This window comes from Alligator sinensis, unplaced genomic scaffold (genome assembly GCF_000455745.1).
Source record: "Alligator sinensis unplaced genomic scaffold, ASM45574v1 scaffold109_1, whole genome shotgun sequence".
NCBI classification, from domain to species: domain Eukaryota; kingdom Metazoa; phylum Chordata; order Crocodylia; family Alligatoridae; genus Alligator; species Alligator sinensis.
Window position 1 is genome coordinate 2,811,465 of NW_005841852.1, and position 27,675 is coordinate 2,839,139.

Here is a 27,675-nt window from a genome sequence, read left to right on the forward strand (position 1 = left end):
GTGGCAACCAAAGAAGGTGACTTGAGACCCTCTGGGTAAAATTAAGGGGAGAATATGGTGAAGGGGATATAACAGGAGGAGTTTACTACAGACCTAGTCTACAAGAATTTGGCCACAAATTCACCAGCGAACTGGCTGAGGTTGCATACTCTCGGTCCATGGTTGTCATGGGCAACTTCAACTACCCGGACATCTTGTGGGAAGAGCACTCAGTCAAATCCGATTGGTCGCAATGCTTCCTCACAAACATTGATGAGCTCTTTTTGTCTCAAGAAGTCTATGGACAGACAAGGGACAAGGCGCCGCTGGACTTGGTGCTGGCCAAAGGGGATGATCTAGTGAGCAAGCTGAGAATCGAAGGGAAGCTGGGAGACAGTGACAATGAGTTGGTCACTTTCTTTATTCACCACAAAGCTGGCAAGTCAGTCAGCAATGTGGAAGTCCTCGACTTTAGGAAAGCCAACTTTCATAAGCTCAAGAGGCTAGTTGCTGAGGCCCTGAGAAGCCATAATAAGAGGTGATACTTCCCCTCTATCGGGTGCTGGGCAGACCGCAGTTGGAGTACTGCGTGCAATTCTGGGCACCGCACTTCAAGAGGGATGCGGATAACCTGGAGAGGGTCCAGAGAAGGGCCACTTGTATGGTTAAGGGCTTGCAGACCAAGCCCTATGAGGAGAGACTGGGGCACCTGGACCTCTTCAGCCTCCGCAAGAGAAGGTTGAGAGGCGACCTTGTGGCTGCCTATAAGTTCATCACGGAGGCACAGAAGGGAATTGGTGAGGTTTTATTCACCAAGGCGCCCCCGGGGGTTACAAGAAATAGTGGCCACAAGCTAGCAGAGAGCAGATTTAGACTGGACATTAGAAAGAACTTCTTCACAGTTCGAGTGGCCAAGGTCTGGAATGGGCTCCCAAGGGAGGTGGTGCTCTCCCTTACCCTGGGGGTCTTCAAGAGGAGGTTAGATAGGCATCTAGCTGGGGTCATCTAGACCCAGCCCTCTTTCCTGCCTATGCAGGGGGTCGGACCTGATGATCTATTGAGGTCCCTTCCGACCCTAACATCTATGAATCTATAATCTGACAGGGAAGGGAGTCTATGATGAGTGGTCGCTCCTCAAGGATGCAGTCCTTGAAGCACAAGGGAAGTCCGTTCCAGCCCTCAAAAAAAAAAAGCAAAAGGGCTGGGCGACCCCCTTGGCTCAGGAAGGAACTCATGGACCTCCTGCACCTAAAAAAAAGAAGCTTATATAAGGGATGGAAGATGGGAAACACCACTAAGGAGGAGTATTCAGCACTGGCCCACACCTGTAGGGAATGAACTAGGAAAGCCAAGGCTGAAACCGAACTCAAACTAGCCACACGAATCAAGGACATTGAAAAGTCCTTCTTCAGATATGTGGGAAGTCAGAAAAAAAACAAGAGTAACATTAGACCCTTATTAAACCAAGTGGTTTAATAACTGACACCCAGGAAAAAGCCAGTCTTCTTAATGACTACTTTGCATCAGTCTTCCATAAGCCCAATGGGATCAATCTGTCTGACAAGATGCAGGATCACCAGGGGCAGGGAGAACATGCGCCCATCATTGGTGTTGATCTTGTGAGGGAACGCCTTGAGAGGCTGGACATCCACAAATTAGCTGGCCTGGACAGAATGCACCCAAGAGTGCTAAAGGAACTGACTGACATCATAGCATGGCCAATGGCGAGGATATTTGAGAACTCATGATGCTCAGGTGAGGTGCCTGAAGATTGGAGGAGGGCCACTATGGTGCCCATCTTCAAAAAAGGGAGGAAGGAAGATCCAGGGAACTACAGGCCAATCAGCTTGTCCCCATCCCCTGGAAAGATCTTGGAAAAAATCATCAAAGAAACCATTAACAACAGGTTAATAGAAGGTAACATTCTGAGAGATAGCCAACATGACTTCATTGTGGGTAGAACTTGTCTGACCAATTTCATTTCCTTCTATGACCAGGCGACACATCAGCTGGAGAAAGGAGAAGAGATGGATATCATATATTTGGACTTGAAGAAAGCCTTTGACCTGTTGCCTCATGATGTCCTTGTGGAAAAATTTGGGACTTGCAGCCTTGACAATTTCACGTTCCAGTGGTTGGGGAACTGGCTCCATGGACAGACCCAGAGAGTGATAGTTGATGGAACCAAATCAGCATGGCATGTGGTGACCAGTGGCATCCCCTAGGGCTCTGTTCTCGGAGCTGTACTCTTCAATGTGTTTATAAACGACCTGGACTCTGGTGTCAGAAGTGGACTGGCTAAGTTTGCTGATGACACCAAACTATGGGGAAGTGTGGTCACTCTAGAGGATAGGCTGGCAATCCTCGACATACTTACAAGGTGGGTGGATCAAAACCTGATGGCATTCAACACTGAGAAATGCAAGGTGCTCCACCTCGGGAGAAAAAATCCACACGCTTATAGGCTTGGCAGTGCTACGCTCACTAGACTTGAGGGTCATGATTGACCACAAAATGAACGTGAGCCACCAATACGACACCGCAGCCAGCAAAGCAAACAAAACTGTGGCTTGCATCTACCAACGCATCTCAAGCAAGATCCAGGAATTCATCCTCCCACTTTACTCAGCCTTAGTGAGACCACAGCTGGAATACTGTGTCCAGTTCTGGGCTCTGCAGTTCAGAAAGGATGTGGAATAGCTTGAGAGAGTCCATAGGAGAGCTACGTGAATGTTTAGAGGACAAGAGAGCAGGCCTTATGAAGAGAGGCTGAGAGACATGGGACTTTTCAGCCTGAAAAAGCGTAGGCTCAGGGGTGACTTAGTGGCAGCCTATAAGTACATAAGGAGTGTGCATCAGGAACTGTTCCCCAGAGCACCCCATGAGAAGACAAGGCCCAATGGTCACAAACTCCTGGAAGATCATTTTAAGCTGGACATAAGGAAAAACTTCTTCACTGTCCAAGTCCCCAGGGCCTGGAATAGACTTCCCCTAGAGGTGGTGCAAGCACCTGCCCTGGATACTTTCAGAAAACATTTGGATGCCTATCTTGCTGGGATCATTTGACCCCTCTGACTTCCTGCCTTTTGGGCAGGGGACTGGACCCAGTGATCTTGCAAGGTCCCATCCAGCCCTAGTGTCTATGAAATTTTATGAAGGCTTACCCATTCACGTGTGCATAGCAAAAGGAGGTCAACAGCAGCACATCTTATGAAACAGTTTCTGGGGATGCAGGCATGAACAAAAACTTTCCTGTGGGAGCAACTGGGGAAATAGACTATCCATGAAAGCATTACTGTTGTAACATCTATCCTATTATTCTGCTTGACAAAAAAGTTATCATTATACTTGTTTTGCTGTTAGGGGAATGTAGTCACAGAGGTAAAATTACTTGCTCATGGTTACTCTGGAGGTCAGTGGTAGAGTCCGAAATAGAACCTTTAGTTTCCATCCAGTGCTGTATTCATTTGGCCATGTGATCATCTAGAAGGAAGTGGCTGGAGCAGGAGATGAGGAGTTGGGCTTCTTAATCTGCAGTAATACACTCTTGGCCTTCAGTACTTCTGCCCATGTATCCTTCAGTGCACTCTGATCTTTGAGGGGAAAAAAATAGTTTTTTCTGCTCTTCTATTTGTCTGTTTTAGAAAGGCCAGCCTGTCTCCAAGAGGAGGAGATGGTGGGAAGCTTAATTAAATAGGGCCCAGACCTGCAGAGTACTGAGCATTCTGGCCAAGATCCAGCAAAGCACTTTAAGCACATGAGCAGTCTTACAGACCTCAATTTTGAACGTGAGCTAGTGCTCTCCCAGATTGGGGCCAGAGCACTCAGCACATTACAGGAATGAACCCTTAATGAGTGTGAAATATTTTTATAGCCTCTGCTAAAAGACCCCATCAAAGTAAAAAACCAAATGGTCTCCAAGCTTTTGCATCTGGTATCAGTGGATTCTGAAATGCCAAAGTATTATGAGGACTCACTGACTCTTCCTAGTTAGGGTGTGGTAATAGAAGCCAATTGTAACCTTGTTTGATTCTCCATATTTTAGCTTGGAATATGGTTTTGACTTGGAAATTGACAAGTTTGCTTTGAAAACTAAAGCAAGCACTCGTATTTGCAAAGTTTGAAGAAAAATATTCAAATGAAATTTCAGTCTTTCCGAAGCACAACCAGACAGAAAGTGGCAGATGCCTTCATTTGAAACTTGGACTTTTTTTCTACCTTGGTTCACATGAAATGTCACTGCCTTTTCCAGCTTTACATATATATCCACATCCTTTAAAAACCTAAGCATTTGATGGAATTGTACATGATCTGTAATTTAGGAAAGTTTTTATTAACAGTATTTCTTGTTAATAGTTCTAGGCCCAGTCCCATTGATGTCAATGAGAAGTTCTTCTTTTTGCCATGAACTTCAATAGGAACAAGAATGGACACTCTGGCTGGCTGTAACTTAGAAATAGCATAAGATATGTCTCTAGTTAATGGGCTTTTCCTTTAGTTTATGGTTGGAGACCTAGTAGAGAACCAAATTTCCAGTCTTGGGTCTTTGGGTTTCTGGTTTACTGTGAAGATCCTTGCTATAATTTGGTCTATATAAAGACAAGTTGTGTTGAGGAGAAATTTTGTAATTGTTGCTTGGATGTAGCACTGATAAAATGCAGTTGGACACAACAGGTAAAAGTTCACAACTGAATAAAGGTGCATCCGTTTTTCTGGCTGGAAACCAAGGCAGGTGCAGAAATACAGTAATTAAAATGGACTCTGCTATTTACTATGTTCCTAAAGAGAGTGCAAAAGATGTGCAAGCTTCTCTGAGGTCAAGCTATGACAGACTTGTAGGACTGCAAGGAAGTAGTGACTTTTAATACCAAATTGATATTTAGAGTGAGGCCCGAGAGCTGCAAAGTTTTAATGTATTTGGACATGGGTGGTGTGGATGTATTTGTGTATTTATGTGCTTTTCATTTTGATCCATCCCTTGGCATATTGAAAAGCTTTCTGTGCAGATGCAGAACTGAGCTTTCTGTGAAGAAGAGTGTTGAGCAGGAAATTTTTGCCATCTGATATAGATGCTTTCCTGTTCTGCAAAGCAAAGATTAGAAAACAGCATGGGTACGTTTTTTTCTGAGAGTGGACAGTTGCTGAAAAAGTTACTTATAAACCTACTCTGCCTCTGTTGTGATGCATGAACAGGAATCTAACTCGGAACAAATGCGTATGATTCCTGGACTAGAATAAATAATCAGTTAATTTTTCTGGTTTGTATTTCAAGATTGTTTTAGGCTGGCCATGCTGAGGACATTTTCCATTTATTTTTTCAGTGACTTCCACCAAACTTGTTTGCATATTCTCTTAGAGAATTTTATTAGCTATATGCTGGTCACCTTACTGTGAAGATGATTGAAAGCCTATAACTTCCAAATGGGTGGTTGAATTATTTGTCTCTCTTGATGTGGGAGATGACTGCAGGGGACGACCGGCTGTGAGTTTGTGGGAACCTAGCAGCACTGAATGCCTGTTTTGATTTGATGTTCTTTTATGAAAATTGATGATGTTGATGACCTGGAGGCAAGAGTTTGGCCTCTCTAAATAACCAATAACAGGCATTCTGTCAAGTTGAGATTTAGGTGAAAGAGTGATTTCTTCTAAAGATCAATTTTTTAAAACTGTTTTTTTTTGTTGATTTATGATTATTCCAAGAAAATCAGCCTCTGGGGATTTCTTGGCATCATTTTTGTGCAGCTTCAAGACATTGTGCATTTATCATAACAGTGAAAGAAATCAGGCTTGTCACTTCAGATGTCAGGGCCAAGACTGTTCTAGCCCAAGAGCATCTCTTTCAGTTGCAACTTACTGACACTGAGAGCAACCAAGAGCAGGGCTAAATGCATACTAACAATGAAGACAGGGCATCTGATGGGCAACGTTGACTTTACAGTATACTGAGTGAGTAGGCAAGCTCTCTATCTAGAAAACTGAACGAGAGGGATTGACCCAAAAGCTTCATAGATTTTAATAAAAAATCACGTCTTCATTGATTAGCATATTCACTTATGTCAGCCACATAGTCTAACTATATTGCCAGTGAGTTAATGAAAATAGCAGGCACTTACTTACCCATGGTAGGTGTGTCACTTTCTATTAATTTCAGTGTCTGTAGATGTTGCAGTAAGAGTGTCTTTGCCAAAATAACTTCACGACTTCCTTAGCAGGCTGTTTGTAGATATTATCAGTTACCTGAGGCATAAGATTGCTTCAAATAATACAAAAACAAACAAAGCAAAACAAAACAAAAACTTGGAATCCCTCCTGCAGTCTTCATCACTCCTGAAATGCCCTGAAGAACTGGGAATGATGTGAATTCCACATAAATCCCATAAGCCTGCCTCTCTTAGGAGCTAACAGAAGATTTAAGATCTGAAAAACTGGCATTAAGATGTTTTGTGTTTACTTCCTTTTTTAGTTCTGATATTCTTTTCCCCAGTTTCTACCAGGAAACCTCAACATGGACTTCTTCAATTCAATTCACCTGTTTTAAAATGTTTAAATATTTTCCACAGTTTATTTGACCCTAAATCACAAATGTATTGTACAGACAGGTACTGTTATGTAAAAAAATCTCCTGAAAATGTGTGTTGAGACTCTTAATACTGGACGTTGTCTTCAGTCAGAATTACAGGGGGACCCAAGGAATGGTTGCTATCTGGCATTTGCCCCTTTGTAGCTGCTCATGCCCACATGGCAGCCTGGCTGTAAGTAGATGTAACAACTAAATTAGCTTAATTTTGCATACCACCACTGTTTTGCAATCTTATCCTCATTCATCCATCCTTTTTCAAGTCTGTCCCTTAAATTCAGTTGAATTGTCTTCATGCATTCCCTCTTTCCATTCCATGGTTTTTCTTTCCTTCTCATTCCTTCATCCTTTCCTCTCTGCTTACTTACTCTTTTGTGCCTTATTTACTCATGGTATTCTCCCACAGGTTCTTCCTATCATTTACCAACATCTGTTTCCTCACACACTCTTGTTTGATCACACGCTCACTTTAGGTCTATTCCTCCCTCATACACATGTTAAAAGGCCTTTGAGCCATTTACCTGCTTTCTTTCCTCCCTTCTTTTTCTCCTCCCTTCTTCTCAACTAAAATAAAAATGCAAGCAAGCAACTCCCTTACTTGCTTGGTATTGGTACCAGGCCCCAATGTCCTCATACTTGTTCTGCTTCTAGCTTTTTCCATTATCTTTAGGCTATAATATGCAGGCACCATTCCCCACACTGCAAGCTGGATTGAGAAAGCAAAACCATACTGGGACCATTGTATGTTTACATACATTTTATAGGAAGAAGTTGTCATAATCCAAACAGAACTGGAAACTGGTCCCTCTTTTGGCAGTAAGGAGAGTAAGGAAACTGGGCTTGCCTAGTTTGGAAATAAAAGTTTGCATGATCTGTTCAGCAGAGTCCTTAGGAACTTTAGATTAAATCCTAATTTCTCTACTCTTTTTTTCTAAGTAGGGTCCAAACAAAAAGGAAAAGAAAGGAAAGGAAAAATAAACACATAAATATGTCTGATAATTTTCACTCCTTCCTTTGGGTTAGCAGTATACTGAAGTTGGACGGGAAGAGACCCTTGGAAAATACATTTCCTCTTTTGCTACTTTACTATACCCCCATTATCATCATTTCATCAAGCAGATTGACTTTGTTAGTACATAGGGAAATCTTGTCCTTTCTGTTGACTGTGAACATTAGTTGTTTTAACAGGTTACCACACTTTGAGACTAACCCCTACATAGTGTACTGCATCCCTTGATTCATCTTGCTCTCTCTGACAGTGGCAAAATCCCATGCAGCTTTTTTTTTTTTTTTGATTGCAGTATCTGCCAATTATCTGGGTACCACAATGAGCTTTCTCAATGATGTAGTTCTGCCTTTCCTCTTTTTGCTTTATTCTTGGTCCTTACCTGGGACTCAGGTCATGGGGGGTGGGGCCAGCTCTGCTGCCATCGTCATGGCAGCACAGCCACCAGCTCGTCTGAATGATCTCGCTCTGATTGGTTGTTTCCAATCAGAGTGCGACTAAAGCATTACGGACAGACAGACTAAGGCTTTTATAATATTAGATTTTTGAGGCTGGCTACCCAAGTGTTACAATACATTAAGCTCATTTGCCCCCTTCTCCCTTCCCAGATGGGACTTGTAATGTTTTTTTTTTCAGTTCAGAACTGCCAGAACTAACACCTTGTTTCTGTCCATGTGCATTAAGTACTGCTAGAGCTGATTTTTCTGTCTTGGAAAGATGTTTCAATTGATCTTAAATATAAAGAACTTACCTGGAAACTTTGCCTTTTAATCAAATAAGTAACCTCTGTTTCCTTCAATGGTCCAAGGTTGAAAATGTTATACCGTGTCCATTATCTTCAAGTCAGCAGATCTTATTAATTTTTGTCATAAATGTGACTGCACTCTGGACATCATAGGAGCAGCAGAATGTAACTGCAGTTCTAAATGATGTTCATCCTACTCTTAAAATTGCATAAACATTAAAGTCATGATTATATTTTTAAAATAAGAACAGCTGCTCATAAAAGCTGGGGAAATAATCAAGCCTCATTTAATGATATATTTGAACTACTTGATTTTTTGACAAAATTCAGGCTTCTGGCTGGCAGACAGAATGGTTTTCACCCTGTACCAATTTTAAAGGTACTATGATTCCTCTTCTAACACTTACATACTTTCACTTCAACTCTAATTAGTCTACTTTGTTTACACTAAAATCTTGGTTAAGAATTTATTGGCAATTGGCACAAGTGAAGCCAATGCTAGCCAATTAATGTTTTCAAAAGGAGCTTTTAGTTGTTTTGTCTTTAATGGGTTCTTCATTATCCTCTCTTCCCCAGTGAAGGGAATTAGTTTAGCCCAAACCTCTTCCATGGAACTTTCTATAAAGGAATTGAAGGTATCAGCCCACTAGGCTGAGTTTACTTATTGTAGAGAGGAACGAGAGCTGGCATTCTTCCTCGTAACAATAATGAGTGAATCTTTGACTTGCCCCTGTTCACTGTAAAGAAAGCCTTTTCCTTTCCAAACAAAGAGGAAAAGAAAATGTAGCAGGCTGTTCACTTACCTAAGAATCTCATGTTACAACCAACCTTTCATTCTCTGAGTAGCAGTGTTTATGAGGATCCTGGCACTGAGTCTTTTGAAAGCATTCTTGAGGCAGCTTCAAAGTGGATACTAATATCTATTTAAGATCCTCTATCTTTGATTTTAACCCCATTGACATAAATGGGAGTTGTGAATGCACTTACAAGCAGGATAATGCTATAAATGTGATGGAAATATTTATGAAAAATAAAATGGTAATATGTGTTATACAGGGAAGGTGGACTGAGGTTATTTTAAGAAAGAAAATGTGGTCTTTCTGGTTTTTTCAGCGTGGGGTGTCAGGTTTAATATTTTCTTTGCTCAGTGTGTCATACTTAGAGTTTGAATGTCTGAGATGAAACACAAACCTAGAATACTGCCCAGATACATTTTCACTGTTTGGTTTTCTAATTATTTTTTTGAATCAGCAACCTACCACTATGCATTTCTTTTTAAAACTAAATATTTGTTATTGTGCAACAATGGAAGCTGTCCTTAGGTGTCATTTACAGTGCTTTGAAAAATCTTCTCTTTCTGTTAAGGTCATTGTCTCACATAAAGTATGGTGCCGGTGCTAGCTATCCTTTCTAACCTCTTGTTTGATAATGTACATTGCATGAAAAATCTCCAGTTTTTACTTGGCTGTGTTGTGAACAAAACACAGTTTAATAAAAACCTGTTACATCTGAATGGTTCTGAGGCTAGTCATTCATTTGTGCAGGTAGATCTTTGTAGAGGTGTATAAGAGTTCAACACATGCTGGGGCAAACAGGTCGCTTGACATTTTATCCTTTGTATTAGATGGATTCTAACCAATGCCTTCAATTAGTGTAGCACAAGTTTAAAACAAAATCTGATGCTGAAAAGAGAACAAGCATTGTGCTGTGCAGATTACATAAAGGCAAACTCTCAGACAGAGGCTAGTCCCAGAAAGGTTTCATTCTGTGCCTGAGGATGGCTCTGTCTGTTTCTGTTTCAGCAGCAATTTAGTTTTGTTGCAACTCTTTTGTCCAGTTGGGGTTTTCAGCAGTGTTTTGGCATCTTTCATTTGTAAAGCTTTCATAAGTAATTTGATCAGGTTGTTGTCTTTATAATACTGTTGTTGTTTTTGTCATTCAGATTTATTTTTTTTAGTGTATTATGATACAATGAATACAAAGCAAGGAAACACATATTCACAATTTTATGTCCAAATTTTGCAGCTAGCTGATTGCCTCTGGTGTAGTATTGTGCAAGTCGAGGAGACTTCCATTAAAAGCATGAAGAAGGCATTTAGAGGTGATGTGGTTCAAAGTTTGAAAAGGGGCGCCACAGTCAGTTCGGTGAGCTAGCCTAACCTCATCAATGAAACGGAAATCCACATCTGCCACATCCTGTCCTGATTCAGTTTAGAGAAGACCGAAGATATCTAGGGAAATCAAAGCCAGCTGGTCTAATGGTGGGATTTGTAATAATAATTTCCGTATTAAGGGGTGAATTGAGCCACTCTTGCATCCAGGCATCTTGGATGTTAAATGAGTCTTGCTCAAGTTGAATTGCTGTTCTCCAAGTGGGATGTCTATATTTTAATTTTGGATGTCACAGGTTTGAGAGATCTGTGTGTGTAGGCAGCTGCAGGTTATTTTTTATTTTAGTCATTCAGATGATTTCAGGACTTGCCTATGATGGTGTTGGACATAAGGGTATGTGTACTTAAGTATATGTATGTAATAAGTAGAAATATGAGAAAAAATTCTCTTCTCTTTCAAGTGCAAAATAATGGTAAATATGATAAACTTTAGCCATATTATCATGACGTCAGGACTTGGATTTCTAGAGTTTCTTTGTTGCACAACTGCCAAAGTTAAGACACCTGCAGCAAACCAAGTAGAAGTGAAGGATAAAGTATAGCCTCTGGAACAGAATTGAGTTTTACAAATTCAGAGTTAGTTTTAATTGTATCGTATTTTTAGAGTCCAACTTTTATGGGTCTTTGTGTGGTGGTTCACTGTCTCTCTCAAAGTTTCATAGTTGTCTCTCAGCCACATTTTCCTAGCCTGCTGTCTGAATAGATCTTATTTCCCAAACAGATTCCTGTTGGCAATGGAACTGTGATTCGTGACTTCAACAGCAGCTAGACTAAGTACAGTGATTTTAAGTGCTTATTGTTTACCTACACAATGAGTTTAGGTGCATATGGATGGTATAGTCCTAATATTGAATTGCATGTATTGTTGCACTAATTAATTGCATACCAGCCAGCTGTATAAATTGGCTAATTGCATTCCAAATTGAGGTCCAAATGTTCCCCTTTACACAGTAATCACTCTGGACTGAGTGATCACACTGTATTTAGCCAACAGTCTAAATACACTTGAGATTTTGTCTGTTCATCAATTTTGTTTAAACAGCTGTTACTATATGTAATAAAGATAGAGGCCAGCAGAATTATGTATGAAACCAGTTTGTTACATGAAAACCTCTTCTGTAAGATTCTGCAAGATGTTAACAGGAAATGTCAACTGTTGTTTAACCTCCCCAGTGTGTAACTTCCAATTATAGCATATTCAAGAGATGATGTCCAGTCATAAAGGTGGAGTGTCCAAGAAAAGATCAACTGTAAAAGGTAGCAAAATTTAAGTCTAGTGTCTTCTTGTGGGTCTTTAATGCTCTGACTGAGAAGGTTGCTGTTTAAGAAGACTGACATATTGCACAGACTGTAGAAATGTGAATGTCTTTTACTCTAAAGTTGGCAAAATAAAAAAATAAACAGTATAATACTCCCGTTAGCTCTTTCATTCATGCTTAGACTAAACATCACTAAAGTGCAGTATTTTGTTATGTAAGCAGTATCTTTTAAAATGCAGTTCTTAGCATGTAATGACACAGTTTAAGGAAGATTTGGCTTTTGTAGCCACTTTTATTCAGCATGTAACAGCATGAGTTGCTAATGAAATAAATTCATTTGAAGCATCAAGACGTGCCAGAGGCATTCAGTCTTAGCTTGGGTCAACATACGCTCTTAATTGCTTTAGATTTTCACAAGTTCTACAACTCCGCTATCTATATCAGGTAACTTGTGCTAAAACATTCCTCTGTTACTTTCACTGAATCAGTGCTACGAATAGGAGAACCAGTGTAGATAAGTACCATTTCCAGGCTGGCATTAACTACTATGTTCTATAGATATGTTCTGAGAAGAATTAGATGATATGATACTGGCAGCTGTCTTAAGCCCTTTTACATCAATGGTATTGTTACCACTGGTAAAGGTGAATCAGCACTAAAAAAAACCCACCATTTTAAAGGGATCTGATTTTCAACACTATAGGGTCCTGACAAAGCTTAAACCATAGCTGCCTTTTGGGAGATAATAGTTCTGTGCAGATAGAACTGAATGATGCCACATCTTGAGGACTGTCTGGTAGTCTGGAAACAATTAAAACATGCTTTTGTCAGAATTGAATGGGCTGTTTTGTTTTGGGTTGGGGGTTTTTTGTGGGAGGGGAAGGTTGAGGTTTTTTTAACTGTGCCAGAATCGTGCCGTGTTAAAATTACAGTATTAGACTGGATGTAAAAGAATTATAGAAGCCATGGTTAATACATCCAGATAGGGCTCTTCCTTAACTTTTATGTAACTATTTCCAGGATCACCCAAATTTATTTAAATCTGTTTTAACTTTTAAATATTGTTGCAATCCTGACTTACTTTTACTAGGGTTTTTTAACTAATTGGGAGCTTATTTGGATGCAGTGAGAGAGCATCCTGAACATTATGCTTTTCTGTTCTTTCTCTGTTCAAAGAATAAATTTACAAGAATCTTATTCTCTGAAGTCTTGTTTACTGGTGCTTCAGAAAGAGTCAGAGAGAGTGCAAGTGTGTCTTATGAAGTTCACTTTATTGCTTTCATACAAAAGTATGAAAAAAGGAGTTCCATTTGATGGGGAAATGATAGCATGACAGTGATCAGGCAGCTTATTGAGGGAACGGTGAAGAAGCACTGGTAAGTAAGAAAGGAGCATCTACCTAGGGCTGGTTTGGTTAAAGTGAATCTTTATAATAATCTAGAACGAGGAGGGGGTCAACTCAGAAGTGTCTCATGGAAACTATGATAAATGGAGTAAAAGAATAGGTACAAGAAAATTATAAATCATACTCATAGGAGGGAAGGCCCTTACTTATGTATTCTTGTTGGCTGCATAATACATACAGCTTTCGACTTTGAAAATGTTATTGCTGTTTCCTTTGGGTAATAGAACAGCTCTGTGATTCTCTCCAGTACGGGTAATATTGGCAGAGTCAAGCCAGCTATCCAGGGAATCAGTAGAGGTGTTAGTTTTTTTTTCAAACCTGTGAAAGTAGTGAGCAATAAGAAATTTAGGAGCTACCCTTTCTGTATATGTATTTTGTATAGATGCAAGATTCATATTGTCAAGCCATTCTGAGCCTTTAGGATAGGGCAGGGTATGTATAAATAAAGTAACATTTAATAAGAGCAGATTCTACCCCAAACATCTAATGGTGGGTGCCCTTTTGAATGTTTTCAAAAGCCTTCTTCACATTTTGAGAAAAGCCTTCTGTCATTCTCCTTTGTAGAAAGAGATCTCTCTGGATATCTCACATTTATTTGGCCCAATTATGATGTTATTATAAGAGGGCAAAATAGTTTTGCATCTTATACACAAAGTAAGTGAGAGAGAGAGAGAGAGATACTATAAGGTTTTCTGAATGCAAGCTCACTTCATCAGATGTTGTGAAAGGACATGCCCAGAGCTGTGTATAAAATGGAGAGAATGATTTGAATACAAAAGACAGGAAGGGGGAGCAGTGTGAGAGAGGTGGACAAGCAATAAACTCATAGGGACAAAAGGGTCACAGAAGCTACCAACAAAAGTTGTTTCTAAACTTTTGCTTTCTAAGTACAGCTACACTAAGGTCAGCAGTGGAACGTCCGGGGAGGTTACAGTGTTCTGCCACAGGCTTGTGTGTCTTACTGGAACTGATTCTTGCACGTAGGGATTGCCCCATCTGTCCAATGTAGGCAGCAGAGGGGCACTGCAAGCAAGTGTTGACTCATGATGTTGATGAAGCTTCAAGTGAATGAGTCTCTGATGTTGTAGTCTGTGTTGTTTAGTTCACTGATGATATGGACTGTCTCGATGAGAAAGCATAGCTGGCATTTGTCTATTGCAAGGCCTTGGTGGGAGCAGGAGTTAGGCAGACTGTTGCTTGAGAGATGCCACTTTGGGGTTGGGGGTGCTGTCTGTAAGCCAGAACATGTTTGCCTCCCCACCCCCCCAATGGCTACCTTGAGACAGTCATCCTTTTCCACAAAGGGTTGGAGTTCATTAATGATGTCTGAGAAACTGGGGGCTGTAGGTAACAACCAGAGGGATTCTGTTGTCCTTCTCCTGCGGTTGGTATTGTAGCAGTTTAGAGCAAGGTCTGAGTCTGGCTTCGTTGATTTGAGTGGCTACAGCTTTGGGACTGCATTGTAATTGTAGGAATCCCTGCTCCAGATCCACAAGTGGATTTTATAATCCATAAAATATCTTATAAGAAGCCACTTAGTGTTATTCAATTACTCTATTGTAATAGGCTTCTTCAACTAGCCATAGTGGTTGGCATAATTTGAAGTGCATGGGGAAGTTGTTGTTTTTTGTTGTGGCTTTTTTTTTTTAATAGATTATAGTTCACTTTGGGGGTCTTGGTTTTAACACAGTGTTTGCTACATATTTTTGCTTTAAATTTGAGAAAAAAAAATTACCCAGTAAGTAAATAGAATAAACAATTGAACTTTAGAGTAGGAGGAGCTACTTCTCATAAGGTAAATTTAATCAGAGCAGTTTTGTCCAAGCAACCTGCTACTAAAGATTTCCTAGCTAGCAGGACTCTGAAGAAGCTTCCCACAGAGATAGGTTATCAGTACCACTAGAACATTTGGCAGCTATGGCTCTGAGGCTGGATGAAGTAAATTCCATTTGGTCACAGGATAGCCAGAGATTTACCGGGGGAGAGAATGATAAAATGTCTGTAAGTATGTAGGTCATGTGCTTTCAGCCAGCAGTGGATATCTATGGTTTTACTTGAACAGGGTGCACAAGGCACTTTTTTGGTTCCTTTCATTTGTTTTTGTGGGGACTTTGTTGGTAGGGGTGAGGGTGTTGTGTTTTTTGGCAGCCCAGAAAAGTAATCGAATTCAAGCAATCAGTGACTTGGGATGTTCTCTCCCCTGGTCCATCTCTGGCTGTGAAAGGTATGTCTTGAGCTCTAATAAATTGATTGGAAGAAGAATCAGAAAAAGCAGGGCTGGAAGGGACCTTCAGAGGTTATCTAGTACAAGCCCCTGCCAGAGGCAGGATCAACCGTATCCAAACCATCCTATACAAATCCATTGTCCAACCTGTTAGTAAAACTACATAGTCAACCATGACACAACCATAAGATATAACACCTACTGCCAGTAAAGTGGGGAGATGCTCATGGCCAATGTCCTGCTGCTATAAGGAGTTGTTAAAAATACATTGTTAAAAAAAATTCTCTATAAGAGATCCAAGGAAGAGGGCCAAAACCTCCCACTGCCCGTATCAGTCTGACCATTGGGTGAAATTCCTTTCTGACCCCAAATATGGTGATCAGTTTCAGCCTGAGTGGATGGGCAAGACCCTCTCGCTAGGAACTTCTGAGTTTAAGTCCCAGCAAGAGCATTGTCACAATCCCGAGCCCTGGCTGCAGCCCCAATGCTTCTGAGGAAGGCAAAAGAAAAAAAAATCCTAAAACCTGAGTTGTAACAACAACAGTAGTGCCAAGTAAAGAGGTACTGTCACCTCCTACATATTGCACCTAATGCTTCTGTTTATAGAATCATAGAAAATTAGGGTTGGAAGGGACCTCAGGAGGTCATCTAGTCCAACCCCCTGCTCAAAGCAAGGCCATCCCCAACTAGATCATCCCAGCCAAGGCTTTGTCTAGCCGGGTCTTAAAAACCTCCAAGGATGGAGAGTCCATAACCTTTCTGGGTAACCTATTCCAGTGTTTTACTGTACTCCTAGTGAGAGAATTCTTCCTAATATCTAACCTAAACTTCCCTTGCTGCAACTTGAAACTGTTGCTCCTTGTTCTGTCATCTGCCACCACCGAGAACAGTCTAGCTCCATCATCTTTTGAACCCTCCCTTCAGGTAGTTATTGATGCATCCCAAAACTGCATTCACTGTTTATGCAGCTACATCAGCTCATATTGAGTCTAATTTACCAAGACTCCTAGATCCTTTTCCATAGTGCCGCCATCAAGCCAGCTGTCACCCATTTTGTATTTGTTTTCGATTGTTCTTCCCAAGGTGTAGCACCTTGTATTTGTCAGCATTGGACTTCATTATGTTGGCTCCAACCCAGCTTTCCAATTTGTCAAGATCCTTCTGAATAGTGCTCTTGTCCTTCAGTGTTGCAGTCCTTCCCAGAAATCTAGAGGAAATGTAGAGAAAGTACAAAACTTAGTTGTCAAAGCACCTGTTTTCTAAAATCCCTCTCTTCTTCACCAGGAGAGGGGACATTAGCTGAATAGTATCACTATACAGGAGGTACTAAAGAGAATTTAGAAGTTCATTACAAAGGGAATAGGAGCTTGGTTTCTTAATATTTCTAAGAATCAAACTTAGAACCATCTGGCTAGGTGCATCTCGGAAACAAAGCTGGAGGCATTTCAGACTGCCCAATACAGAACAAAAAAAGAAGTGAAACCTGATCATAGCTTGACATTGGACTTGAGCTATGGACTTGAAGGAAAAGCTTAGTTGCACATCTGTGTAATCAGTTATTTTCTTACTGTAATATCTGGAGGATTAACATTAGTGGAATTCCAAATGGCTGCTTCAAGAGGTTAAAGATAAACTTTGTCTATTGTAATTCCCCCATGCCTGAATAAGTAATTTAGCTAAAAGGCAAACAGTTTAACTTTTAAGTATAATTTATGTCAAAAAATTGCAACATGTATCTTTAACAGGAAGTTATTTGACTTCAGTCCACACAACCAAAAGAAATAAGGTTTTAAGCTTAAATTTGTAAGATCCTTGGGGTAGGGGCATCTGCTTGTGTGATTGTATAGTTCCTATTAACATAGGGTCCTGATCTAGGGGTAAGTAGTACTATTGCAATACAAATAATAATTTCAAGATGTCTCTCCTTCACCATGTTTCTACATAATTTATTCTCAGGCCTTGACTCCACTGGCTGAACTTCAGAATTTAACATCACAGCAAGTCAATGTGGATGAGGCAAAAACAGGTTAGAACCAGAGTGGATAAAAAATCAACAATTTTTTTTTTAATCAAAAAAATTGGATTTTTTTTAAATCAGATTTTTTATTTAATTGTATTTTGTTTCTTTTTTTGTTAAGAGGCTTTTAATTTAAGATATGCTAGAGGTCAAAGATCTCATCATGGAATAGAGATTATAACTTCTAATTATATACTATTTGAGACAATATATTCATGTAACTTTTTTTAGAAACATTTTATAAATAGGTCACAACAGGACGTGGACTATATTAGGGGCCCAACCTTATGGGGCTCCCAGAGGCTTCTCTATAAATTAGTGTAGATTAAATTAGTGTAGATTTGGGGGCTGGACTCGATGATCTTCCGAGGTCCCTTCCAGCCCTAATGTCTAATGTCTATAAAGAAAACCACTGTATCCAATGGGACTCAGTGCTCAGTCTAGAAGATCCCATTAAGCATTTCCATGATGCTTAGTTTCAGTTCTCAACCTGTGGATTTGTGTCTCCAGAGATAACCATATGGAGACAAGAGATAACACAACTGATTACCTACCCATCAGCCCTGTTGTCTCTCTGCAAGTTTGTGTACACACAGTCAAACCCTTACCTCTCTCTAAAAATGCAAAGTTTCAAGACGTTAAATGAATAGAGGATTGTTGGGGGTGGAGTAGATGAGGCTGGAGATAAATGCAGGGAGGGAGGGGCAGTAGAAACAAAAGAGAAATGTTTTGAGCAGAATATTCCAAAAGTCTTGAGGGATAATTTTTTGAGTACAGCTTCTCCATTGACTTGAGATCTAGTGAGGGAATGGTAGAAGGAAAATCCTATCATGGCAGCAGGCTTGTCAGGCCATAAAAGAGCCCCTGTTTGGCAATATTTTAATGAAGGGTGTATCAAACAACAAGAATGCACTTCTTGTAGAAAACAGTGTTTAAATTGAGGCTTTCTGACCAGTGATTTTAAATTGTGTTTTTAAAGCATGATTTAAATGGATTTTATTTAAATCATATCCACCCTGGTTAGAACAGTATTTTCAGAAACGTTTTTAATATGCTGTAGATCACAGTTGTTCGAGGGTCTAGCCAGGACTGTAGTAATCATATGACTTCTCTCATTGACTGATTTTAAATGCCTGTTGAATATAGGTTGATATTTGTATTGAATTATTCTCAGGCCGTTGGTGGGGGCTGTTATATGATTGTATAAATCTGTACTCTAATTAGATGACTCTGCTTTTTCGAAAAATGTATGAAATGTTCTCAATATGTAGATCAACAGTTTCTTCTCTCAATCAAACTGTTTCTCATGGGTAGGTATTTTGGAGGACATTTAAGTTACCCAGGACATCTCAGTTATCAGAATTTTAGTTTGTTTATTTCTTGATCCCATAGGGATGTGTTTTATTCTGAGTAAAATTAGGTTCCAATTTTCCAGGTGACAATTAGTATAATTTATTCATTAAAAATTTGTTCCAGGCTATTAATGTTTTTCAGCAGGTTATGTGTTTAATATATTAAGTTGCTTCCCATTTACAAAGGCATGGTTAAGGCTATGTTAAACTTTCTATTGTAAACTCGTGTTTCCAGGTTCTGACAGGAATTATGGTTCCAGAATTCTGACAGCAGAAATCTGTCCTAGCTGAAATGTAGGTGAAGTGAGTCACAGCTTTCAGGACTCATTTTTGATATTTTTTTAAAACTTTAATAAGTGAAAAAGAAATGTGTTTTTATCAAAACAATCTTGCAAGCTGTAAGTCTCCCAGGGTTCGGAGTGAGCTGATATTGCCTGTGTGCCATACTGACACATCTCTGCTGGTTCCATTAGCTTGTGCAAAATTTCTTCCTCTTTCTTTTTTTTTAAGGAATTTGTTTCTATCCCATATGATTAAAGAGAGAAACTTCCCAGTGAAAAGAAGTGCAGTTCAGTTAAGATGAATCTGAAGAGAGTTGTCCAGAAATGATGATAACTCTGAGAAATGGGAATTGGCTCTATTTAATCTCAGTAGCTTTATGATGACAATTTAGATTTCATATTAACTTTATCTTTACTGATTATTTTAGGATAAGTGACCAGTTATTCTAGGATTGTGGGATACCTCTTGGATGAAGCTTGGGTAAAATGCTACCATTTTTTCTCTTAATTCTCTTAATAGTAAGAGAGAAATAGTAAACTAAAAGACTGATTCTTTTTTAACTAAGCTTTTATTCTCTAATGCAGCGATCAGCAACATCTTTGGGCAGAGTGCCAAAAACACCCACAAACTCGACTTATAAGATGTTGGTGGGCCGAGGTAGACAGCAGGGGAGCTGCAAGAGGCCTGATCCTTGTTGTGGCAGCACAACCCCGACCCTTTCCCTGCTGTCCATCCTGAGGCACAGGTGCCAAGCAAAATGCCTTTGCATGCCACACTTTGGCATCTGTGGCAGGGGTTGCCTACCCCTGCTCTAATGGATATTTATTCTAAAATAAAAAACAGGTAGTTAGAAAAATCCAAAGGTCATAAGAGGAAGTACTTGTTGTCCTGTTATAGATTGCCTTTAATTTGTCTCTTAAATTACATCTTATAGTATTTCCAGGTTATTGGTAACTGATTAGAATTGCATAACAAAATTCCTGAAGCTCATCTAGGCTCTAGCATTCTTTCAAAAGATGCCCTTGAACGATTTATGGTTTCCTTTCATCAGACATTGGATTTATGTATGTAAGGTGGTCATTTTGCAGAACAAGATACGTGCATTAAAATGCAGATGAGTGAACAGAAATGAACACAACATAAGTTTCTCTCTCTCTTTTGGCTTGTTAGGGTATAGCAGCCTAGGCTTTTCTGCAGATAATGGCTTCAGAGGAAACTACTGCTCTCCATTATTTTGGGATGCAGGCCCATCAGGGCTTTCTCATGGGTAGGTCCAAAAATTCCACCAGGCTAGAAAATCTTAGTGTTCTAATCCATGCTGAAAGAAAATGATTTGAAAATTCACCCAATAGCTGTTCCCAGTTTAATTCCTTCACAAGGAATGAGAAAACTGCTTAGATACTCCAGATATAACAAGTCCATTCCAATTGGGTAACTGATGAGGCATAGATATCCAGGCCATCTTAGATCTCAAGAGTCACTGAACAAGTCAATGAAGAGGAAATTCAGAATGGAGACTTTGCCGGCCATTCTCACTTCAGTCTTTGCAGGAGCTTTTCATTTGTTGAATCTGGTACCATCTTATCCCCATATCCTAGTCATATCCAAGGATTGCCTCTCTGCCTGTTTTTAGATCACTTAGCAATTGTAGTCTCATCTGGAAGACTTTAAAATCACTGAGAGAACTTACTCCATAACTGCATATAGAGTAATATAAACAAAGAGAGAGGTTGCTTTTCCTAAACTAGGAAAGCTTTGATAACATAGAATCATAGAAAAGTAGGGCCAGAAGAGACCTCATGAAGTCATGTAGCTCAAATCAGAGTTATCCCTGACTAAAACATCCCAGCCAAGTGTCTGTGTAACGTCCAACACTCTAAAGTGTTGTGGAATGCATGCATGTTTTCAGTCCAGTTTTAGGTGTCTATCCACAGACAGTTAGACTCTCATGCCTGAAGTCATTCTTAATAAGGGTAAGACAAAGTAAAACGACTACTTGGAACGCTGTGTTCTCTTATCTAATGGAAGGCAACAGCCCATCAGACTATGGAATCCTTCTTTCACAGTCACAGCAGCAATCTCTTTGTTCTTGACACAAGAGCGCCATAAAGTGCTGTAGACTCTTACAACCTATCCATTTCAGTCCATCACATCTATTTATTAGTATTTCCTTTACCTGATTATGACCATGGTTTCAAGCATCTCTGAAATCCTCACTTTTAGAAAACCTGTCATCTTTGGTAAGGCAGGGGGTAGCACGTTGTACTCCAAAACTATTCATTCTTAAAGTTAACTATTCCACACATTAAAGAAGAGTCTTCTTACCTTTTCTTACCTCACTCTCTTAACACCCCTCAAAAATATTATGTGCTGATACCTAGTTAAATTTTTATAGCCAACCAACTGAGGGACAAAATGCATATTTTTTTTCTTTTTATTGCAAGTGCTTAAGATAGGGGTGTCAAAGATGGCTCATGAGCTGAATTTGACCTGTGGAGGCCTGCTAGCCAGTTTCCACTACTAACCCTAGGTTTCGTACCAGATCAACCCTGCCTACAGGGTCCAAGATGCTTGCCGCACGGGGGCCCGTTTGAGCTGGTCCAGGACTATGCAACACATGATGACACCCACTCTGGCCAGTCAAGGATGCAAGTTGCCTGCAATGTGGGCCCCAGAGCAAGTGCAGTGTGCAGCACAGTCTCAGACTGGCCAGTGTGGACGCTGGATCCAGCATGCCAGATCTAGCAGCTGCTCTGGTTAGTTCAAAACTACACTGAACATTGCACCCATCCAGCATCTACATTGCACTAGGTGCCTACCCCATACCAACTGGAGCAGGCTCCATGTACAGCTCATGTGCTGGACCAGCCAGAGCAAGCGCCCTATGTTCTGGATCCAGCACGATGGAGGTGGGGAGTCCATGGGTCTAATCCAGCCTGCAGGGCCATCTCCTCACTGGTCATCTGGCCTGTGGATCAGTCCTGCACCACTCCTCCAGCCAGTGGAGCCAAATGAGTTTGCCACTCCTAGCTTAAGCAATTAAATTCTCTTATGGTAGATAAACCAAGTGCCATATCACTGCAATATTAGGGGAAACACTGACTATGCAATGAACCAATTCCAGAGGCAATCAAAGCCCACTGTACATATTCCACAATAGCATCTTGGGGCAGAAAGGGCATCATTCAGCACAGAGATTTACAAACCTCTGACTAGGCATCCCTCAACACATTAGAACGTATATAAAACCCTATGGCATTTAAACTTTGTTTCTCTTCAGAAACATCCTTTGACAAAATAATGCTCTGAAATAAATCAAATTTTTGTGGAGTGGGGTTTTTTTTCTTCTTTCTCGTCTGTTTTTCTTTTCTTGTGACAGACTTTTTTCCCCTTATTACTTGCCACTTGTCATTTGATTTACTTTTTGGGACTTCAGAATAAGCATTCTCTCATATCTGGAATGGATGAATCCATCTGAATGAGTATGTAAGTGTAAGTGAATTAAGCCTAGCACCAGATTAAAAGTGAAGTTTAGTGCTTAGTGTAATTTCTTTAAATGGAGTCTTTGACAGCTAGTCATTTCTATTCTGAGATGTGTGGAGTAGAATTTTCCTAATAATGCACAGTAATTTTTCCTGCCTCATAGAGAGCTTTACTGACTTTTTTCTTTCTATGTTGAATAATATAAAGTATTGTAGTGTTGTGGATGCTGATACAGCAAGGGACCCTGAATTTGCATGGATGAATTGTTTCTTTCAAGAACCCAGAGGAGGGATGTGGCTAGGAGTGCTAAAAATAGTTTTCTGGTTATGCATTTTGTGAATATGTAATTCTCAGCCCAGCAGATTTTAGTTGCCACTGCAAATCCCCATAAAGAGGGAAAGGGAACTCTTTTTCCTTACCTAGGTTAGACTTTGTGTAGCATTGGCGTGGCTTGTCATTTGTAATGCACAGCATCCACTAATGGCTGACTTACATAGAAGTTACTGTGCTTTGTTTTCCAGGTATTGCCAGGGTTCCTCATCTCACATCACAGATTATATCACTTATTAGAGTCCTTTTTAGTTTTTCATTTTGGAGTTATCCATTATTAAGACTAGATAGACGATGACACCAGGGCTGCCTGTTTAACAGGGACGTGTTGTACTTATTTCAGATGCTTCAGGATAAATACACGAGCTACCAAGATCAGTGTTTTTTATTTACCTGCACCTTAGATCAATTATTTGGCATCTGTTTGGTAAGTTTAATTTAATAGATGTAATTTAAATCACAGAACCAATTACCTTGTGTATGCTGTAAGTAAGATAAACTTTGCATTAAATGTGCACTAGACATTATGGCTCATACTGAAAGTTTATATTATGTTTTTTGGTACTATAAGGTGGGTTTTAGATGCACAGTTCATTTCTATGCTGCAAAATTTTAGGAAAAAAAACCTCATCGGTGCTCTCTCCATGCAAGATAAACTTGAATCAGCCCTAATACCATTATAAAAGTGGACAAAGGAATAGTAAGAGATTCTGGGAATATATCACGTATCAGTCACCGGAAGGATTTTACTGTCAAGAGTATCTGTTTCCTGGCTTTTTCTTTCCCTCGTTATGACCACATTTTCAAGCATCTTAAAAATCCTTACTTTTAGAAGATCCTGTCTTCTAAGACATGAGGAGGAATGTCTTGCATTCAAAAGCTTATCTAACTCTATCCCAATTACATGGTTGGTTCAATAAAAGATATCACCCTGAGGAATCCTTGCCCCTGTCTTCTTCTATAAGACAAGGTTACAGGTTGTGCTTCAAATGTATTTGTTGTCAAGGCTAACTGTTCTGCACATTACAGGGAAGTCGTCTTTCCTTTCTCTCTTAAGACCCCCCCCCCCAATGTTACATTGGAGAAATTGTAAAGTTATTTGCAGTTGCATAATAATAACTAGCTCTTGATAGTGGTTTTCCATGGTCTATCTCAAAACCCTTTACACAAGAAGTTTGTATCATTACAGCTATTTTTTACAGATTGATAAATTGAGGCACGGAGAAGGAAGAATGATATGTCCAAAGTTATTAAACAGTTTGATATAGACTCAGGAATAGAAACTAGGTGATAGGCATCCATAGTTGCTGAAATACCCACACTATAAAGTTAGTAGAATGCCAACAATAACAAAAGTAGTGTGCCAGTATCTTTGCAGATTATTTTGGCATTGTCTGATGATTTAACAAACTTACACAGCTTTAAACTCCCCATATGGGATGCTTCAAATCACTAAACAATTGTTTTTTTTATTATCACTTTTTGCACTGCTTCAAGTTCATGCTGTTTCTGACAAGCAGTGACATCTAGTACAATTCAATACAAAGCTCTTAGTTTTTACAGCAAAAGTGAGCTGGGATATTGCTTACAATTCTTAACACAGAGCTGAAATAATTTGTTTTAAATGTACTTGGTATGAAGAGTGGTCCTGATTTAGTACCTACTGGGCCCATCTACATGTCCATTTAATTTAGTACCTGTATAATTATGTACTAAATAAATGCATAGTAACCAGGGTAACCAGGCAAACACTTTTTTAGTGACACTACTGCGCAGTAGCCTAATAATACTGCACAGTAGCATATCAGCTGTGCTGTGATGCGCTACTGTGCAGTATTATTAGGTTACTGTGCAGTTAGCATCTCATGTAGATGCGCCCCCAATACATACTGAAGTACAACTGCTGATTCTTAGCTTTCAATATATAGTGCCCAAATACCACCATTCTTTAAATATGAAACGTGGTGTTTTCTGTGCATACAGTAGCATAGCTTTTTAGGAAATGCTTTCTGGACAATAAATGCTGCATCCTGAATGGGTTTAACAATGTAAGCTCTATCACCTCCGTCAGTGTAAGATGACAGTTGCTGTTTAAAAATGACCATGCTGGACCAAGTTTCTGGCGGCTCCATAGGTACAGGCAGACTTCACGTTTGGTGCGGGTGATGTTCCTCTTAATGTACCGATACACTTTTTATTATAAATCTTTTTAATGACATGGTAGATATCAATGGAATATGCAGTAGCACTTAAGTTAGTGATCATCTTGGGTGTAACGACATACCCGTCTTTCTGTATTATTGGTAATTGCAGGCAGAAGCAAGATCGGAGTCAATGTACATATATTTTTTCCAAATCGGGAGATACACACTTGATAAGTCTTGCAGCAGAAAGAAAACAGACTAAGATACTCATTTTGTATACACCAAAGGTTGCAGAAAAGCAAGAAAACTGTTTCATAAGAATGACTTTGCTTTATGAAGGAAGTTGTTAACTAGCTGTCTTTACTATATAGCCAAATCCGTTATGATTAACAATGTGTGTGTTGGGTGTCAAGGAATGGATCGGTAATGCTGCTTTTGTTGTTACGTGTGTTTTCAGAGAGTTTGAAAATAATTTTAATGGAATTTTGACTCGCTTCTGAGATTTAAAGCGTCAGGACATGTAAGAGAGGTATCTATAGGAGAAAAAATCAAATATGTTGATGGAGTCCAGTTATGTCACTGAGCAAGGTTTTAAGCATGGTTACCTACTGTTTGTAGCTGTGCAGTTGGATAGTATTCGTGAGAGTGCAGCTAGAGTACTTAATCAGAGAAAGGTAGACATTATTAATTTATAATATCTTTTCTGTGCCCTCTAAGTAGTTTTTAATTGCAAGAATAGCTACCAGATTTTTTTCATTATTTTCAAGCAGGTTCTTTCTCTTTTGTAATTTAGAGCCTTTTCAAGTGGAAGAGGGCGGTTAAGTCTTGTACAGTGTATAGTGGGGGAGAGATTTTTGGCTAGAAATATTTTATTATACATCAACATGTTCTAATTGCTGCAGAAGATATAAAAATGGAGCTAACTTAATGTTCATAGATTTGGTTTAATGGAAATACTATTTTTAAAAACACTTCTCTCAAATTCAGGTGAATTCAAGAGTTAGTCTGTTATTTGAGTCAAGGTGACTCTTTACTGCTGTCAGTGGGCCATTACAGAGAAAACTTATTTGATTTCTGTTACCCATATCAGTTCCATCTTAAGTTCTTAGTGTAAGCTTCTGACTTGCAGTATTTATAAAAAAAAACGGTGGTTCCCAATTGATAATGCTTCCATACTGTTGTGATTGGGACCAAGTGAATGCTTTGACTTACTGGATACTGCTTTGGTCTCCTTAAAGCATGGGCTTTTGTAGCCTGTCAAGTATCACACTTTTGTACTTTGTTTTGTCTTTGAATTTAAAAAATAGGGGGCAGGAGTTGTTGAAAATTCTAAGTGACAGTGTGTATGTTTGGAGTTGCTGACCTGAAACTTAACTTTTTGCAAACATGATTAAAGTAATTTTTAATGCAGGTTTGGAAAGCAGATTCCTCCTCTTGTGTATGAAGTTTGGACAAAGGAGAGGTGGGGGGAAGCCTCACAAAATAGTTGTAAGGAAAGAAAGCTAGACTTATACATTCTTAAAACATAATGTTTTATTTTGCTTTTATAGAGAGCATTTGGTCACTTTGACATTTCTGTTGCACATTCTCTCTCCTAAAAGGATATTGTTTTCTCTTCTCTCTAGGTTATTTACTCTCTAGAAGGGAAGGACAAGCAGGATCCCCTGAAAAACCACTGTCTGATCTGGGTCGTCTCTCCTACTTGGCCTACTGGAAAAGTGTCATATTAGAATACCTTAATTGCCACCATGAAAAACAAATCAGCATCAAAGGAATGAGTCGAGCTACTGGAATGTGTCCGCATGATATTGCCACCACCCTTCAGCAGCACAGTATGATAGACAAGAGAGAAGATAGGTCAGTAAAGCTTTTGGCCCTTGAAAACTACTTGAGAACAAAAAAAAGATAATATATATATTAAAAAAGGATATTATATAATACTTGATTGAAGTACATTTTTTGATATGGAAAAAACCTAACATCTTCAGTGTAGTTTTTATTTATAGTGCGGAACAATGCTACTTTATGCTCATATCTTTACACCTTTAAGTTGTCTTAGAAGGACACCGTCAAATTAAACTAGTCAACTCTATTTTTTATTTTTTAAATAACAGTGGTTTAATATGATACAATAAATCTACTGGGATCCTTCTTCCTAGTTGTATTGCTTTCTTGGTTTTTTGGGGTTTGCCTTTATAAAAAGTTGTTACATTCACTCAATGTAGACTGAGACCGTGAATGCTTTCAAGAAATTTTTAATGGAAGTTGGAAAGTTATTGAGGGATCATCCTTATGAACATTCCAGTTTGGGTGTGGACATGCCTTAAGTATTTGAGTCTAGAGCTTGTTTTTGCTCCTTAATGCATTCATCCTGCCTCTCTGTGCTGATGATTTAAGGAGCAGTTTGTGATACCTTGTCCGTCGTTCCTCTCAATTTCACTGTTTTAAGATGGAGCTTCTGCAGCCTAGTCCCGATCATATTTTTGGCCTACAGTCACTCTCAGAAGCCACTTCTTCAGATTTTCTTGTCTTTGGACTTTCTTGAATTGATTAACCTTGTGCAGCCTGTGACCAGTCCAGCCCAACAAGCAGCACACGCTGGCCCCTCTTTGGGGTTTCACTGCATTCAGTGCATGGGCTGGACCCAGTGCCACAGGCACTGTACACAGCATAGAGAGTTCAGGGCATGGGCTGCATGTGG

At 39.6% G+C, this 27,675-nt stretch overlaps 1 protein-coding gene across 7 annotated transcripts in view; it reads left to right on the forward strand.

The window, feature by feature from the left end:
* Nucleotides 1-27,675, forward strand: part of KAT6B (lysine acetyltransferase 6B) — a 229,093-nt gene that overhangs the window by 190,966 nt on the left and 10,452 nt on the right. For all 7 annotated transcript variants that reach the window (XM_025212748.1, XM_025212763.1, XM_025212750.1 and 4 more), the window contains one exon: nucleotides 26,600-26,831. In XM_025212748.1, coding sequence (XP_025068533.1) covers nucleotides 26,600-26,831 — 232 coding nt within the window. The remainder of the gene's footprint in view (nucleotides 1-26,599; nucleotides 26,832-27,675) is intronic.